Genomic DNA, 19,460 nt, shown 5'->3' with positions numbered 1-19,460 from the left:
CGCAGTAATACAAATATATGCGTTTTCATTTTTCCTCTGCCATCAGGTACTGATACAGACCTGGTACACCAGACAGAGGGGATTTCAGGCCAATCAGTGACATTAATCAATCAATTAACCAAAAATGACCTAAAGGGTCAGTGTCAGTATCCCTGTGTGGGACTGTGGCAATATTCCATCATCAGATAAGTCATAATGAGTCCAATAACCAATGATCTCAGAACTCTTCAGAAAAAGCAAATTAAGATCATTTTACTTAACTAATGTGACTACTTAACAAGTAAATGTACACAATAGACATCCCACAGCAGTGAAAAGACTAAGGAAAGAGTTAGGATTGTTATATTTTAAATTGTGCTCATCCATTAGATTACTGACGGACTGCACAACCACTAACTGAATTGTCAAAGCAATCCTGTAGGCTTTAGCTTGGACAGACCCGAGACGGGTGCGTGGGGGTTGGACCCAAAATGCACAACTCAGAAACAATAGTAATATAAAGACCCCCCTATTCGGGACGAATCCCAGGAGAGTAGTCAACACAAGCAAAGTCCATACACGTAGATCCAGCCAAACAAAAAGTAAACAAACAAAAAGCACGGTGCCGAGGGAAGAGGCAAACTCGTAGTCGGTAGACGTGCAGGGAGGTCCGGTAGCAGGAGAGCTGTCAGCGGGGCAGATGAACAGACGGACGGCAGGCAGAGGCGTAGTCGTGGGCGAAGCGGGAGTCGAAACCATGAAACAATCAGCGAAGCAAAAGTACAAAAACGGTAGGCGAGGACGTAGTCAAAAAACAAACGATGGTCACAAAACAGAAATCAATAAACAATGGTCGGTAACAGGCTTGGATCGTAACGTGTAATCAATAGTGGTAAATGCTCAAGAGTTGCGTGGTAAACAGAGGCAGACAATTTCGCAGTGAACAGTAGCGCGACTGGGCTATAAATGCGGGTGTAGACAGGTGCAGACAATTAGTTAGAGCGTAGCAAGGAAATGGAAAACAGGTGCGATGGATGACAAGTTTAACAAGGAGATTAGTAATCGTTAGTAATAAACCTATCCTGCCCTAGCATTAGTAAATTAGTAAATGACATGCACGAGAAACGTAAGGTAACATGAACACATGATTAGTTTGTTACATAACATAACACAAAGCGAAACTAAGACGATAATCACTCAACATAACAAGGTAATGTAATAGTATGAAAACATAACTAGACATGACAAGAAAATAAATCGTAACGAGACATAACTAAACATGACAAGAAAATAAATCGTAACGAAACATAACTAAACAACATGACGAACCTAGACTAACATAATACATGATAAGACAATACAAGACTAATACAAAATGAATAAACATAAAACATGGCGAGACAGACCTGAAACGTGACAAGACCAGCACAAACAAGCTTTCACTACACTGAAAACTCAACTAGCATAAGCCCCTGCATTAGACATTCCCAATTAGTAATGCACAAAACTGACAGCAGAAATTCTAGTGATAATGCATTCCATTATCATGGTAACTGGTCTGGGATAGTAGTTTAGTCATGTATTTTTTTCATTATGTAACACAAGATGAAATGGTGAGTTTAGCAGGATGCAATAATAATAACATTGTGCTGGTTTGCCACACAGGTCAATACTATTGAAAATGCCAATGAGTGATTTCCGTTTTAATTTATTCATATGGAGGAAGCTAGCTAAAATGTGACATCTTGTTTTCAGCTTTTCATTGAAATGATGCGATTTCACGGTTTGAATCTAGCCCCAGTGAGGACAGAAGAGCAGGGCACAGGGGTATATGGATAATCTGGATTCTACTGGTGTTTGATTCGTGGTGAAGCGGGGAAGGGAAGAGAGAGCAAAAATAAACAAAATGTCTTTTTATGTAGCTTTTCAGCTTGGCTTTTTTTTTTTGCTGGCTCCACATGCACAGCTCTCTCCTATGGTGACAGTCCCCTGGTCTCAGCCACCTACTGTGGAAAGAAGCACAACTTATAAACTCCTGGACTGATTCGTACCGCCGTCCAGGGGTGTGCCTACTGAACCAGCGTGGTTCTTGGATTGCCCTGCTTCCTTTGTGCACACCAAGCCCAACCGTCACAAATACCAGGACAATGACGCAGAAAATTGGCAGAAGATTATTACACTTCTCTGGCCACACCGGTTCACATTTCACCCTTTTGGTACCCACCTGCTCAACCCAGGTCTAAGGCTCAAGTTTCAGTAATTAACTGTTTTCTTTGATAGTAGCCTATGCTGTTAAATTTGTCTTTGGTATTGCTAAATCCCACAAGCAGGAAAATTCATCGGTTACAGTGTATTTATTGTTCACGTTTTCTTTTCTTTTTTTAATTACTGTAATTCTGTTTTTGGCTATTCTCATTGTAAACTGTGATCGCTAAAGTACGGTATTTCGTTCATTTTCTTACACCCGTCTGTAATGAGAAGAATGAACTTGAACAATTTTTTTCTTTTTTATTATGTGACAGTAGTTAAAATAATAGCCACAGAAGCGCTTACTGGCACAAACTACAGATACTACAGACTGCATTTGCAACAATCTATCTCTTGGCATAATAAGTAACAGGCCTATGTAATAAATGTAGTATCAGTGCATATGTGAAGACATAATTGGGTGAACACCAAACACCGGTTTTCCACTCAAAAAAAAATCGCTCAATTCAGTTTAGTAAGACATATCATTCATATAAATTCGTAATTTAGATGTATGCTATTTTTTCTTTGAGTAACAGTTCATACTGAGTCATTCACCGCTGCGAATGATAGCCGAATGATAGTATTTCTTAGTTACAGATTATCTAGTTTAAAGTTTTAAAATGCTTATATTATATCCAAAGATTATAAGGTTACTTACACATTGATGTTACAAACTATCCATCCATCCATCCATTATCTGAACCCGCTTATCCTGAACAGGGTCGCAGGGGGGCTGGAGCCTATCCCAGCATACATTGGGCGAAAGGCAGGAATACACCCTGGACGGGTCGCCAGTCCATCACAGGGCACACGCACCATTCACTCACACACTCACACACTCATACCTACGGGCAATTTAGACTCTCCAATCAGCCTAACCTGCATGTCTTTGGACTGTGGGAGGAAACCGGAGTACCCGGAGGAAACCCACGCAGACACGGGGAGAACATGCAAACTCCGCACAGAGAGGCCCCGGCCGACGGGGATTCGAACCCAGGACCTCCTTGCTGTGAGGCGGCAGTGCTACCCACTGCACCATCCGTGCCGCCTGTTACAAACTAGGAAAAAAAAAATATACCATCACGTTCAACCGCTTAATAAGAGTAGATTGGTGCGTAATACCAACAACTAAATATACTTCATGAAAATAAATGGTTTGCACACACAAATGCGAAATATACATTATTTATTATCAGTTATTGAAACTTTTGATTGATATCAGCACCCTGACGAGGCTGTACAGCCTTCTCTATCGCAACACATTGTAAATCAGTAAGGGAATGATTGAGTTCAATAAAATGTCTTGAAAAAGGTGAATATCTTATCGACATATGCAAATTTATGTTCAATAATACGAGTCTTTCACAAAGTAGTTTTCCCGATGTACAGCTTGGGACAAGGACATGATAACATATATAGATAATATAAATTAATTTCATACTTTTCCCCATGTAAACACAATTGAAAGAGTTACATTTAACAAGAGTAGTACAAGACATAAAATGTCCTTCATGGATAGCAAGCCTGAGTGAAAGAAAGTTTTTATGCCGAACGACATCAGATCTAACCAACATGTAACCAACAAAGAGAAAAAAAAAAGATTGGTTATTAACTTAAATTAACATGTATTGCGACATTACATTAGTTACAGTACAGTCATTTAGCTGACGGTTTTTACCCAAAGTGACTTACAGTTGATCAGACTAAGCAGGGGACACTTACCCATTAGGCTACAGACAGACCCCGTATAACATTAGATACAGTCATGATCCAATTTCGAAAATAAAGCTAGAGTAGGGGAAAGTAAAGTGCAGATTTTCTCAAAAACGATGGTAGCTGCAATGATGTGGTCACTTTTCCATGCAACAGTGCATGAGCTTCATACAAAATATATTCCAAAAAGGATTTAAAAAGCATTGCACTTTCCCTTCAAAGGTCTGAACATTTTCAGTATGTCCCTGTCAGTAAATGTTAATTTAGTTTTATGAATAATGAAGAGCGATATCTTAAGTAATCTAAGATAAGTTGCAACCACTGCTTCCTGTAGTCTCTTCATCCATCCTTTCTTCAGGCACCTCCTGGAGGAACAGGTCCCAGTCTGGACCAGTTAAAGGCAGATTTGACTGGAAGTGGTTCCAGAACCTGAATTTATGGAAAACAGAAATTCAGGCCAAAGCAAACAAGTTATCTATTCTCAAGAATGAGCATATTCTGAACCTGTTGAGCAAGCAATGCATTAATGAACAAATGTATATATATGTTTGCATAGTTTGAAAGTTCATATTCCTTAGTTTCAGATATGAAGAATCTCTCACTTCACCAGTAATACTATGGCATTACTATTCAAGTATAACCACGACTACTACTAAACCAAAGCAGGTTGCTTTATATCGGCATTTACCATTGTTCCTTAGCATACTGGAGTGTTGTCAGGCAAGTTCAGAGGTGCAAAGTTAAATCAAAATGAAATACGAAAAATGGATCTGGAACATTTTTTGGAAAAAGAATGAATGATAACTCAGATTTGCCATTTTCAACTGACACACCAAATGTAAAAAAATCTAGGGTCATAAGACTTTTGCACAGTACTATATCTACATGCAGTGGGCTCCAGAATTATTGGCACCCTTGATAAATGTGCAATAAAATAAATACTGTCAACTAAAATATAATACAGCTATTGAGGTAAGCTTTATTTTACAACATGTATAAAGTAGTGTGCTTTATTAATGATACGTTTTTCAAATAAAATAAACCCAAAAAACAGGTTTTACAATTATTGCCACTCCTGGTTTAATACTTTGTGCAAACACCTATGACAAAAATGATGGCCATGAGTCTTTTCTTATCATTTGTGATAAGGTTAGAGAACACATTTGGAGGGATGTTTTACCATTCCTCTATGCAGAACTTTTCAGAATCATTGAAATCCTTGCACTTAAAGACCAGACCACAGGTTTTTGATGGGATTTAAGTCTGGAGGTAGAGATGGCCAGTCTCCAGATAACAGAACATGGATGTTGGTTTCACCTAACCATTTCTGCGTGCATTTTGATGTGCCTTTGTCCTGCTGGACACTCTACCTATGACCAAGCCTCAGCTTCCTAGTGGAGACAACCAGATTTTCTGCCAGAATGTCCCAATACTTCGTTGAATTCTTTGTCTCATTGATAATTAAATTGTGCCCCTGGACCACTGGCCGCAAAATCAGTCTCCAAAAATATCAATGACCCACCTCCATATTTGTCAGTAGGTATGAGGTGCTTCTCCTTGTATGCATTCATCTTGTGAAGTTTTATGATACAAATAAACACTCACATGCACCTCCTACGGTACAATCAGGAAGAAAAAGAAATGGTGTTTACCGATGGTGGTAAACATCTGGCTCTCTGCTGAGCCTGTTCTGGAAGCCAATATAGAGGTTGTCCCACAGCAAGCCATGTTTCACCACATAACGAATGACACCAACTCTGTTCTTAATCTGAAAGTAGTCCAAGGCAGAACACCAAAACATTTTAACCTCTGCACATTCTCTCAAATTGGCAGAAAATGGTGATAAGGTATTAATGTTGATTATCATTCCAGCCAGACCTACCTCCACATAAGAACGATTTTCTGGTCTCTCTTTGGGGAAGGAGAGGTCCAGGAAGTCCACAAAGTAGTTGTATCCATTTGGGATAGGATTGAAATCATCGTCTGTTTCAATAACCTAAAGGCAATGGATTGGATTTCATGGATTAATTTGTCTGGAGTTGAGATGCTGTTTGAAAATTGTGTTTGTAACAGCAGGCAAATGGGAAATGGGAGTGGATCAGCCGACCAAGTAGCTACTGATTCCAGTATGCTACTTATTAAGTTATTGTAAACTCACCGTGTTCAGTGCCACTTTCATGGCGAATAAATAAAAATGAGGCTACTTCCAGATCAACTTTGGTTTTTCGGTATGTGTAACGTCTAATTCCTTCCATTTTCATAACAACTTGGTACGGGTCACATAAGCAATCCATTTCGGCATGCAGTGACATGGTAATGGCACTCCCCTGTGACAGTGTGGTGGAGAAGCTATTGCTAACGAGAGAGTATGACCCCGGCAGGCTTATGTGGCTCAACCTGCATGAAAGAGTGCAAAACTGTAGTAGTAGGTGCTGTTCGGACCATCGTGAGCTAACACAGACTTCCAAACACAGGGACATTATGCAGTTATTGGTCCAATTCACACCATTCACATTTACATTTTAGATTTGAGTCATTTGGCAGATATCGGGATATCGAAAGGGGGGGGATCAGGAGGGAGGACTAAGATATAGTTTGAAAAGGTGTGTCAACTTTGGCTATTTATTCAAGATGCAAAATGGTTTGAGAGTGGTAGCAAAAGCAATGCCGTTTTAATGGTGCACTTCATTAGCCTAGGCTACTTTAATGGGTGACATTTGGATAAAGGCGCGATATAAATGCCAGCCATTTACCATTTATCCATATGCATGTTTCAAAGGTGATACTAGTGTATGAACTACAACTTCCACATTCCCACAGGACAATTCCGCGACGTCCACCCCGCATGACGCCTAGCTTGGTTCAGCCAATCCCCGCTTTCTCTTCCTTCTCTTCTTCCACCCTTCCTCGACGCACCCCTTTTGGCCATTCGCTTCAGCTCATCTGCTCCGAGACTCGGACAGAGGCTGAATGCTGCACAGCGCACTACCAGGCCTACGGACACACCCAGTTACCTCGCGGTAACTTCGTGGCCTGTAGCGAGTGGAAATTGGTGTACGCGGAACGCTACATCAGTTTACTCCTTCAAAGCTCACCAACGAACAACAGCAACAAACTTTTCCACCCGGAAAAAGGACAAGCGAACATCCTTCCAGCAACCGAGTGGAGCAGACGACAACGCGCGGCTAAGACACCCCAGCCTGCGCATCTCTCCAGGACACGCATTCACAGCACCATCGCGGCTCCTATAAGGACAGCACGTCTTTTGGATCCAGTGCGTATGGACTCAGTAAGAGAACAAACATTCAGGCCAGTGTTTAGTTTAGTCTTGACTGATTTTGTGAATCTGTGTTTCCATATGTGCCGTCTTATCATTGGAATGTATTTTGTTAGCTATATATGTACGTGAATTGATTCGCCGTCTTTTGAGCATATATAGAGTAAACTACGCAAGTAGTCTTCTCACAGCTAACAATAACTAACACACCCAGAACTCTAGCTTACCCAACCTAGCTACTCCCTCTTTTACCTTTCCTTTGTTCAAGCGACACGCGACTAATTCCCGTTAGTTTATCTGTTCTGTGTTTGTACGTTGTTCAATAAATATATTTTATTTAACCCCGGTGTCCGTTTTGGAATCACATAGACATGAGAGCCGATTAAAGCAGTCTTTCGAAGAACTTCCAACCTTCAGGTTATCGGTATGTTTAATCATCAATATTGGTTATTTTAATTATTCATTAAAATACTAAATTTGTGGTTAGATATTTCTGATAACAGTAATTTTATGAGAGTGATTACTTTTCGCAGTTAGACTGCTACATAACATTAACTGGTGCCCCGGTTTCGTAGAGGGTAAAATCCCTACGTTATTTGGCGGCCCGTGCGAGGACCCCTACACTAGAAATAGTGACTGAATTAAAGGAACAATAGGAAATTTCTCCTAACGGTCAAGAGAGGAATTGCAGCAACAAACACCCTCAAACGGCAACATGCACTGTTTCGGAAAGTTGACAGTGACAAACGTGACAGAGCCTGCAGTCTTTTCGTAGTGTTCTCGTAAGAAAATGTTCGCCGAACAGGTGACATCATGAAATGTTGACTTGTGCTGCACAACACTATTTATATTTTTGTCATTTTGAAGTTTTCACTAACCTAACCAACGAGTGTGTAGCTGCCCAAATTGCAATCCAGACAAGTGATCACTTGTCTGGCTGTGGCAATTAGAACTATTTTTCAACCAATGAGCTTGAATTATTGTATATAACTATAATTATAGCTGTGCAAAGTTTTGGTACAGAGTGACGGCCCGTCAACTGTATATCTTGAAACCAAAATTTTTTGAGGACTATAAACACAGGCAGAGGGTGAGTCACCATGTCAGTGAGCCTTTTTCAATGATAGGAAGGGATTTACAATGGTCTTGTAACAATGTTTTTTTTAACATAAAAATCTTACCTATTGTCCATTGAAATACTGGCAGCTAATTTATTGCCAATTACAACATTCTCAAACTTTCTAGCCTAAATCAAAGACATCAGCACAACAGTGCAGTCTATATAACAGTAAAGTTTAGAGAGAACTTTGCAAAGCATAAATGTGGTGGCCTGTAGTGTAGTGGTTAAGGTACATGACTGGGGCCCAGAAAGTCGGCGGTTCGATTCCCGGTGTAGCCACAATAAGATTTGCACCGTTGGTCCCTTGAGCAAGGCCCTTAACCCTGCATTGCTCCAGGGGGGATTGTCTCGTGCTTAGTCTAATCAACTGTACTTTGCTCTGGATAAGAGCATATGCCAATAATTTAATTTTAAATAAACACAATAGAACAGGCAAAGAGTTTGCATAAGCGCACAGCAGTTCAGCGCAGTTCACGTACCTTCAGTGAGAGCAAAATACTTTTGCACGAGCAGTTTGTGAACTCATTCCAACCCCCAGCAAGCATCTGCATATAAATGCAGCTGCTAATTTGACAGGCTTCATGTACAATGACAATGGAGGAGTAAGCGGAGGAGGGACAAACTGCAGCAGTGCCAGTGTGGCAGAAAAGTATCACCCAAAGGGGAGGTAAAGCGGATGTCCCGCTGAATTGCATTTCCGGTATACTGCTAAAAGCTACGCTAGCACATTTCATCATAGAGGGCAGCAGCGACAACTTCATATAAGCAAATGAAGCATGAAATCGTTCTGCAACCACAAAAAATACAAGGCTCTGTATCATCAGCAAATGATCGACATGCAGCTTTTCATGACTTTTTAAAAAATAGTATAGTTACCAGTGCACGGTCAGATTTGTGTACCAAACACAACAACAAAGATGACGTTATCTATCCTCGGCTGGCCGGTTTCATGGGACGTACCAAAACATTTGCACCCATGGGGTTTTTCTCCCAATTGCGCTTTACAGCGGTTGCAGGTTGGCATTGATAGGCTACTGATTACATGATTATATAAGTTAAATTCATGTTGGTTAAGTCTGTATTTGGAGTCGAGACGATGTCTAAATACAGACACCACTGTTGGTGGCATTAGGTTGGTCACTGTGGAAATTTTGTCGCTATGAATGGCAAAGTATTATGGGAGAGTTTTATCTCGGCGAGAAAAGCAGAACAGAACTTTTATACGAATTGAAATCCCATCGTATTCAGCATACAGCTATGTCTGCGAGTATATGTGTACACAAGTCACTCTTTCCACATTTTATTATTCTTTTTTATTATTATTCTTTTTTTATTATTATTCTTTTTTTATTTATTGTTACTTTTAGTAACTCTGTTTTGTTTTACCCTCCCCTCAAAGGCTTCATACTGTTTTCTTCCTTCTCTCTCTCTCTCTGTCCAAATTACCAATGTATATATATATATATATATATATATAGTGGCACCCCTGCTACTGCATGTTGCGCCACGTGGGTGGAGAACCCTGGAGGGGCCCGTGCAGGTCAACCGCGCAGACGTCACACATTGGGAGAGGTGTGCGAAGGAGTATATCTGCCTAAAGAGGTGGTCGGGAGATCAGCACCTTGGAGAGAGATCCCTCTACCTGCAGTCCAGGACCCCGGACAGCACACGTGGGTGAGCAGAGTGGAAAATCACTGATTCAGCTGCAGCCTCTTTTCCTAATGAGCAGGGAAGGGGATTTAAGGCGCGGTCGAGGCTGCAGCCAGGGTCAGTCGGTGCCATTCCTGAGCGTGTGAGAGCGTGGAAAGCAGAGAGAGGAAGGACCTGCAACGCCCTGCCATACTGACCCTGAAGGAGACCCCACCTTTACGGACGGCCACACCAAAGACCTGGAACGGACGCCGGTCACGTGAGCCAGAGAGAATCCCTTCCTATTTACCCCCTGTCTTTGTGTTTCCCGCCAGCCCTGACGCGGCCGAAGAGGGGAGGAGGGAGGAAGCCCTGGAAAATACCCCGGTCTGGGAAGAACCTTCGTTTATTTTTTGCCTAAACGGCCCCTTTTATTTCTCCCGTTTTCCCCTACCCTTGCCCTGAGGGGGGGCGCTATCCCCAATACCCCGAAAAAAAAAAACACAGAAAAAATTTTTTTCTGACATCTGCGATCTCCTGTGTTGGTTTCTAGCTGTGCCCACCCTCGGCACCTCAGGATCCACCCCGAGGCACCACAATATATATATATATATATATATATATATATATTTGTTTTTGTATTATAAAAAAAATTTTTATTATTAAAAATAAAGTTGGGGGGGAATAAAAAAAATGGAAAAAAAAGCATACAGCTATGTATTTAAACCATGAAACGCATACTGTGGACTTCAATGCTACGTAGTTTGCTTATATTTAGCTTTCGCCGCTATATTTAATAGGGAGCAGTATACCGGAAGTACAAAACATCCTCTTTACTTCCCTATCTAACAAGAAAATAGCTGAAATTATGACGCCACACAGCACAATAAAAAATATGAAAAAATTATGCGTATGTCATAACAGTATCGACCGTGGTATCTGAAACAAAGTAATTTGCCGATGCCCAGTACGAGTATGCTTCAGGTGGTATCAGCCCACCTCTCATTTTCATGCAAACATTTGAAATTACGGTATCGCCTATGAATTCTCATTTATACATTGAAACTTTTAATGCAAATATTTGACGATCAATGATACATTAATGAGATCAACTGCAAAAATTGCAAATTGTGGTGAAAAAAAGAAAGCTTTTTTTTCTCTAAATAATCGAACTAGGAACTTACCTGCACAACAAGATCGTAGCCCGTCAATCCGGCCCAGGTGTAGTAAAACTGAACCCAGCCTTTGTGCTTGAATATCTCGTCATCAATAGCAGAATTGAGCTCATCCACATACTGATCAAAATTCCAGCTGTTCTTCATGACCTGGGTGCCAGGCGGGGGGTTGGTAATAGCTCCCCTGACAAGAGAAAGATCATGTGGTCGTTACAGGTCCCATATTGGGCATTTTCCAGTGTTTTATTTTAGTTCCTGATATCCATAAGAAGGCGTTTGTCTGGTTTGAAGTACCAAAAACGATCTTTGTCTCGTTTTAAATGTCCATTCTCCAGCGCCTGTCTTTAGATCTATACAAGCTGTTTACAACAAACAGGCTGTTTTAGTGACTGTGTCTTTAAGACTCATTGACGTCAATGAACCTCTGTTCTGATTGGCTGGCTGGCTCCAACTAACTGAAGTCTGTGCTGAGCACTTTGATTTGTTCTGGCTACAAGGTGGGCCATGCCGAAGAAAATAAGTGTATCGTTATGATGTCATAACTTCATGGAAGTCATTTAAATGCACATTTTCTTCATACAGAGTGTGTGGATTTATTTGGGGACTGTTGACTGTTTTGATACTTTTGTCTGTTGTTTTTATAACACCTTCAGCTCCTTCAAATCCACATAGCAAGGGAAATGTCATTTTCCACAATATGGGACCAAGAAGACTGTTGGTGTGTTACATTACTTTTCACTACCACCTCTTTTACTCCACTACCCCATGGCCACTCCCCTACTACCCTGGAAGTATGTGGTGCAAAGGACTGAGTTACGGAGTGGCTGAAAGGAGAGGACAAGGGGAATTGAGAGAATTGGGACAGCCTACCTCGCTGTCATCAAAGTCGACCTCTACTATTGATGAAATGTCCTTTTAAGTGTTATTTTTGTGTTATTTTTTGCCGAGCCCCATAGCCAATTATAGATCTTACACAAGTAAAATAGCTTGTAGCACACGTAGCATAGCAGGCTACAGTAACACAAACCTGATATTGTGGTTTGCATCGAGACTAATTAATATGCTAATAATAGTAATCCCAGAATCTCAATCCCGGAACAGCTCGTATACTGTACTGTAACAGCTTATGTTCTTATTGTCAGCTCATTGCAACTGTGTACAAATTCATGCAAAATTGTACCCTCCATGGAATACCAGTTGAAACGGCTGAATTCTGAAAATAATGAAATCTAATTATTTTCATGAAACAACTGATTACCTGAAATAAAATGAATGACATAACACACCTGTCAGAGGGGTCTCTCAAGGTCAGGCCCAGGTCCAAAGTTGCACCGGGTTTGGGGGTCCAGGTGGTGATATTGTCAGCTTGCTTCGAGATGAGTGCATTGAGGTCTTCAGCACAGTTTTTCAGATTTGTGTCCTTTATGTAACTTTGTGAAGGTAAGACAGTATTAGAAACATCACCACAAGGATGCGTGATCAAAACTATTTACTGATTCAGTTCCACGCATTCATTTTAGAGCAGGAAAATTCACCTTGGGCTTCTAATCCATATACACCACAGATTTGAAATCTCAAGTCCTGGAGGGCCAGTGTCTAGTCTATACTAGTTTTTTGTATGCTTCAACACTTACAGCTAGCACAATATACAATCCCTGACCACTTTATTAGGTACTCTAGACCCTACCAGGCAAAAATGCCTTGTTAATGAGAGGGGCGAGAAGAGATTGGCCAGACAGCAATAAATACAGCAATAAATTGTAAATTAACTGGAAACAGAACTAACAGGTTTTACTAAAGGTTGTTAAACTCACTATTGCTTGCCAGAATGTTATCAACTGATGCAAGCTCTCCTGTTTTTCTAACTGAAGGGTGCTTGGCAGAATGATTATTTAGATTTATTGAACTTGGCTGTATGTGGTAAATGTTGAAAATGACATAGCAGATTAGTTGGCCAGCTAGCATCAGCAAAGTGCTTAATGGTGTCTAGCTACCTATTCCATTTCATTTTCTCAGGTGAAATTTCACCCAATTGACAGAACTAGCTATTTCTATGCTGGGATATAAAATATCTCAATAGCTAGCTCACAACATTCAAACATACCATAAGCCATTTCTGTCAAAAATAATTTCCTCTCCCCTACAATGACAATTCACAGTTGGTGCCTTTTGACCTGTGTGTGTGTGTGTGTGTGTTTGTTTATGACTTCCATTATAGAGATGGAATATAATACTGCAATATATTTAAAATATTAGGATTCTTCTAAAATAATTTTTCATATTTTAAAATGTAATCATAGTAATTTAATCTCAATGTGCATTCAGTATGTTAAATTTCCATTAGGGTTCTATAAGTATTCCTGTCTTCTTGATTTAAAAAGAATTATGTACGTATATCAGCCATGCACTAAATATGAAACTGTGTTTGAGTGAGATGCATCATTCGTGTGTAGTCTTTTTTCTAAAGCTGAACATCAATAGTGGGCCACATTTTGCCCAAGGACCACTTGGATAGTTCTGAAAGTTTGTCATGGCATATAACCTTAGTTATTTTCACATTAATTTTTGAGAGGATGTGACAGAGCAGATTGTAAAACTCTATTTAAGCTTTATGTAAGCAAGATTAAAAAAAATAATAATAATAATAATTTCAATAGCGATCAGGCCAAGATATCAGCAGTAGACTGCACTTTAAAATACCTGTCTGAGGGATGAGCTTCCACAAAGTAGCCGGCAAAAGGGCAGTAGATCTTGGGCTGTAAAGTCTTCACCAACTGCGTTTTGTAATGAAGAAGCTTCTTCCTTTCGTTCTTTATGAAATCCTCCTTCCATTTTTCTATTAGAGGAATTTCACACAGATTCTACATAAAACACATGTAGGGACAGCCAGCCAGCACAGATAGGACCAAATGATTAACTTGCTTCAAATAAAAGACGGTGTAATTGCCCAGTAGCAACTAAGTTATGGTTACAGTATCTTGTGCTTTGTCCTATAATTCGGGTGCATTCGTACATCCACTCGGAGAGCACCGGAACTCACCCGGCGTGCTCCCTGGTCGATTAGAGACTTTATATTTGTAAATGAAAAAAAAAAAAAGTTGTTGAAATAGTTGAAAGGTTGAAACTGAAAAATAAGAACTTGGTAAACCAAAAAATATTAGATTGTTTGAAAACATCGTGTTTTAAATTATGATGTACTCACTTTTGAATTTTCTTTGATCAAAAATCAGATTTTCATTTTCAGTCTTTGTCATGTGTTTACAATGTTTATGCTGTCACTCAAAGGCAGGCGCGCCTCTAAACACTGCCCTCCACGCAAGTCGAGAGACAAACTTTGGTCAAAAAAAAAAACATTGACTTGATCGAGCGTAAAAAAAAAAAAAAACATTGTAAGAAACAAAGAAAATTCAGAAGTGAATACTAAATAATTTTAAATACGTTAAGTTATTATTTTTCAGTTTTAACCTTTTTTTCAAATGCTTTTTCCTTTTTTTTTACTTTTACAATTATTTTTTTCATTTACAAATATAAAGTCTCTAGCCTGGCTCAATAAGCGTCCCCATTCAAAAATTCAGAGCACAGTGTCAGAGCACTATGTCAAAAGGCAGTTTAAGCGTCTGAATATTCCAATCTAAAATTGGCGGAGGAAGTGTACCTTGTTGCTTGTTTGGTACTCTAGGCAGTATTATTGTATCTGCATATAACAAAACTGGTAATAAGCATGTTTATACATCGGATTCATTAACGTCTATTTGAACTAATTTTAAAAGATAATAAATGGCAACGTTAGTTAACGTAATCCACTGTCAACATCACTAACGCTAGCAACAGAAAGCTAGCTAACGTCGACGTTAACGTTAACACGATTAACTGACCGTTCGAAAATTTACTTATTTCAGTGCGCTCTCTGACCTTTAAATCAGAGCATTTTCAAAGTGAATTTATGAACGCACCCTTTTTATTTATTATTTGCTTAGTGTGTAGTAGTAGTAGTAGTGTGTTTTGCATGGATTAGGTGGTGGTGTAGTTTTGATAAGTATTGGTCTTGATTATTCAGCAGACTGAGCAGCTGAGTAAAGGAGTGCATTTCATCAGATGTAGAGTTTGCTATGCAGTGAAATGCAGTGTAAATGCAAGATAAAAGTGATTTAAAGTGAAGCTGACCAGTGTATTTTCCTCCAGTAAAAGTCATGGGAAACCCAGAGGCGCCTCCCGCAAAGTCACTCATCATGATGTCCACATTGGTTGGCAAATGCCCTCCATTTGGCTGTGTGCAGTCCACCGTGTTCAGGATCCTGTGACCTATGTTTTCATGATATGAATTGTTAGTATAAAAACAAGAAAAGCATTTATAAAACAACACAGTAGTTTACAGTCCCATAATTAGTGCACATTGGTACATTTGGTACATCTGATGTATGGTTTTATGATTATAATTAGTGTATGTATATTATCAGAAGAAAGCATAAGACAGAAAAAAAGGTAACTTTATTTTCAAGACAATTAATTACTCAGTATAATTACTCCATAATGAGAAAAATGAATAATTATTTTTTATGAAAACCATAGGTGTCAAAATTATTGGTACCCCTAGCAATTATTGTCAATAAAATGAAACCCGCAATACATTTAACTTAATTTAGTTAATTTTGGACTAAATGAACGATATTCGTTTCACTAGAGTATAAAAATGTGGTAACAAGCATGCAAAATCACTTTCCCATCAGCATGGGAAAAGCCATATAATTGTAAATTCAGAATAGACAGATGGTTGAGTGTCACAAGTCTGGTAATGGGTACAGAACAAGCAGAGTTGCCGGTCGATCCCACCGTGGGTGTGTCGCAGTGTCCCCAAACCCCCAATTTCTCCTGACGAGCTGGTTGGTGCCTTGTATGGCAGCCAATCGCTGTTAATGTGTGAGTGTGTGTGTGAGTGGGTGGATGAGAAGCATCAATTGTACAGCGCTTTGGATCAAGTGCTATATAAATGCCAACCATTTGTCAATTTGTCATCTGCAGACGGAATGGTTGTGAACTAAAGCTGGATGAGCCGGAGAGAAAACAGTAAGACTGTTCAGTTGGTTAGCTAATGTCGTCACCGTTATGTGAATTTACAAATAATTGAAGAGTGACCGGTCATAAACTATCAATAGGTAAATTAATTAAATCCAAAGATGCATCCTTTGGCTATAGACAAAACTTTCGCCTACAATTCCCACCATCGACCACCATGTTTTTCATCCTAAATGATAGCAAATGGAGTCTAAAGAAAGAAAGAAAAATCGGCACTGTATCATCCACCCAGCTGGAGCGAACAGCGTACCAAGGACCAGGCAGGCGAACTTAGGTGGATAGGCAGAGGTTGAAACCCGGGAGCCAGAAAACGGGGGCTGGAGAATAGTTCGGAACAGAGAAGGAGGTCCAGGATGAGCGAGGCTGGGATCCGGCATAGGGCAGAGGAGCAGGAAAGTGGCTGGACTGAAAACAACCTAGCACGGCAAAAGAAAACCGGCAGGTAACCACGACAGAGAAGCTAGACCTAAGGGCATCAGACATAGCAAGAAACAAAGTGAACTAGCAAAGTAACACAGCAGACACAGGCAGGCTTAAAAGCCACACTAACAAAAGACAACAAGACACAGGAGAGACGATTGTCAGGAAGGAAATACATATATGGTGTAGAGGGCGGACACACGTAATGGGGAGAAAGGGAAAACAGAGTGAGAACACAGAAAACGCATCGAAATGGGGAAACAAGGAAAAAATGGCACAGAAAGTGACAGAAATGGGAGCAAACATACCTCAACCCTATTCCAAAATGTAGCACACTGTTTGTCTGCTGGGTGCAAAGGGCTTTCTGCCCATTGACTTTAATGTAAAAACCAAGGAAAACATTTCATAATCTTTCATAGTTTATGTAACAATGATTGTTTTGGTTTAGAAGTTTTGGGAAAATATTGAATTCTAATACCTCTTTTACAATAGAAAACCTATGATGCCCTCCCTCCAACATCTTTTCTATGAGGTCTGTAAGAAGATAATAGAAAATTCGGACAAATATATTATTTCAAAGTAATAGAAATGCTATCCAACTGCTGCGGTTCAGGTGATAAGCTCAGTAATAATGCAGCTATGCCAGTTTGCTAGCTTGGCCAAATAGGAATCTAAGCTTAAGTAATTGATACTCATGTATTGAAGACATGTATAGATAATCAATCTGACGTGAACAAGTCAAATCTCTGAGGCTTCCTAGCTAACTGGTTATTGATATGATTAAGAGCATTATATGATTTCATCTTAGCTTTATCTATGTAGCTGACTAGACTGCATTCACAGCATATTTCAAATTAGACCACATTCAGGGCATATAAGCCTGTTATGTAAAACTGTTGATAACTGGTGGCTATGAATGAATTTAAATATTTCACTCTTCACATCATAGGCCTATTTCATTGCATTGGCTATATATGCAGCTGTGTGACAGGGAGTGTTAGCCAGCTAATAACAATGCATTTGCGTACCTTGTTGCTATTTAGCTAACTAGCAATAGGCTATCCATCTTGGTCTTGGAATTTCATAACATCATCAAAGTAAGTCTGCGGGTTGTAAGGTGCCATAGGCTACACCCATGTGAACACGATATTCCACTACAGCGACCTGGTGGAGCAACAGGTTACCAGTGGAAATATTGGATATATGTGGTTGTAACATTATCTAAATGAAAGCAGTCTGTGGTGATTCTGATCAATAACATACTCCAGTGACACTGAAGCAGATATATTTATATATGTAGATTCCTACGTCTGATATAATATAATTAATAGCTATATAATTAAGGCTAAGCTATATTAGCCTTCTTATCTATGACCTACCCTGCCTTACAAGAACAATGATGCTCCCCTGTATTCAGCCTTCTGCTTCAATCACTCATGTACCTAAGTAATGAGGTGACTGACTTCTGAACTGTGATCAGTAGGCTTTATTATTTATTTATATTTCAATGCCATCTCTCTGAAATTGAAGATCAATTTTTGCTTCAAAACTTGATGAATATAGCAACAGTAACCAAGGGGGTGGGGCTTAGGGAAGGGATGTCTGGTTCCAGGTTTTACTCAGTGGCTGTGTCTGATCATGTGACACACATCCGTCTAGCAGCAGGGACTGACATCTTATGTGACAGTTAACTAGCTAGCTAGCTATGTTATAGCAGAAAAATATATTTACAAATTTGTTGTGAACATTTGTTGATATATTTTTATTAATAAGTTAAAAAGGAGAAAATACTTAGCAATATGTATATTAAGGTTACAATGAGAGAAAATGTGATATTCGTGGCTAACGTTAGTCCTCTCCAGTAAGAGACATTAACTAGCATATGTAGTTTTATGCCCTCATTAGTTAGTCGATTGCATATTTAAAATGAAAATTTCCTCTTTGCTGTGGGCTCTGAAAACGCAATGACTACTGGGAATGGAAACTGTGCTCCGACGCAGACCTGAATGTTCGGTCCTCCCAAGTGTAATAAGAGAACTTCCGGTGAATACAATGTGTTCTTGGCAGAACTTCAGTTTGGTACGCACTTGATCACATAGCCATTAGCCGTGCTTGATTTACACACTAGCTAATCCACAAGTCTGCAATTTCAGACACAGCCAGTGAATTTATCCAGCCCAGTAATCCTGCTTTATGATATACCCCCCTGGTCTTATTTCTCGTAACACTTTACAGACACCATTATTTTATTAATCCTATAGAGTTGATTAATCCTCCAAGGTTAATGTGAATGTTAAAATAAATGTATGTAGGAGATTTTGGCTTTCCATTTATCTATAGAGGTTGGAGATCGGTACTGGGGTGTGTCTCAGTGTGTGTGTGTGTGTGTGTGTGTGTGTATGGCACCCCACCCAGGCCACAAGCAGCCACTGGTATAGTTTTTCCAGTTAAACAGGACAGCATAGTAGGTCTCAAGTCATTTGGTCCAAGTCTCAAGCAAGTCCCAAGTATTTTTTTCTTGGGCAAGTCAAGTCAAGTCAAGTCACAGGTTATGTCAAGTCAAGTCGAGTCCTTGGTTACGGCAAGTCAAGTCACTCCCGCAACGGTGACACAACAATAGCTTTTGCTGGTTTACTTCACGCGCTCATACATGGCAGTTGGTGGCAGTTCGAACTGTCAAAAGTGTGACTGTAGCCAGGTCAATATTTTTGCCGGGTACTCGGTATGTCCAGCCTTATAAGTCCAAAGTCCCTGGTTACTTTTTAATAGTTTCAATGGATTTTGACAATAGACATGTCAGACTTCAATCATGTTAACGCTCTCG

The 19,460-nt window shown here is 39.8% G+C and overlaps 1 protein-coding gene across 1 annotated transcript in view; it reads right to left on the bottom strand.

Annotated features, from left to right (window-relative positions):
* Positions 1-3,561: 3,561 nt before the first annotated feature.
* The window catches only part of cmah (cytidine monophospho-N-acetylneuraminic acid hydroxylase), a 121,444-nt gene continuing 105,545 nt past the window's right edge, over positions 3,562-19,460 (bottom strand). Inside the window, exons 9-15 of the mRNA XM_061222395.1 lie at positions 15,308-15,445; positions 13,844-13,979; positions 12,430-12,573; positions 11,153-11,327; positions 5,825-5,938; positions 5,595-5,710; positions 3,562-4,371 (exon numbers count right to left, since the gene is read on the bottom strand). Of these exons, the coding sequence (XP_061078379.1) occupies positions 4,245-4,371; positions 5,595-5,710; positions 5,825-5,938; positions 11,153-11,327; positions 12,430-12,573; positions 13,844-13,979; positions 15,308-15,445 (950 nt within the window). The 3' untranslated portion in view covers positions 3,562-4,244. The remainder of the gene's footprint in view (positions 4,372-5,594; positions 5,711-5,824; positions 5,939-11,152; positions 11,328-12,429; positions 12,574-13,843; positions 13,980-15,307; positions 15,446-19,460) is intronic.

The sequence above is a fragment of the Conger conger genome, chromosome 15 (genome assembly GCF_963514075.1).
Source record: "Conger conger chromosome 15, fConCon1.1, whole genome shotgun sequence".
NCBI classification, from domain to species: domain Eukaryota; kingdom Metazoa; phylum Chordata; class Actinopteri; order Anguilliformes; family Congridae; genus Conger; species Conger conger.
The sequence above is the reverse complement of the archived record's forward strand: the minus strand, read 5'-3'. Positions and strand labels throughout refer to the sequence as shown.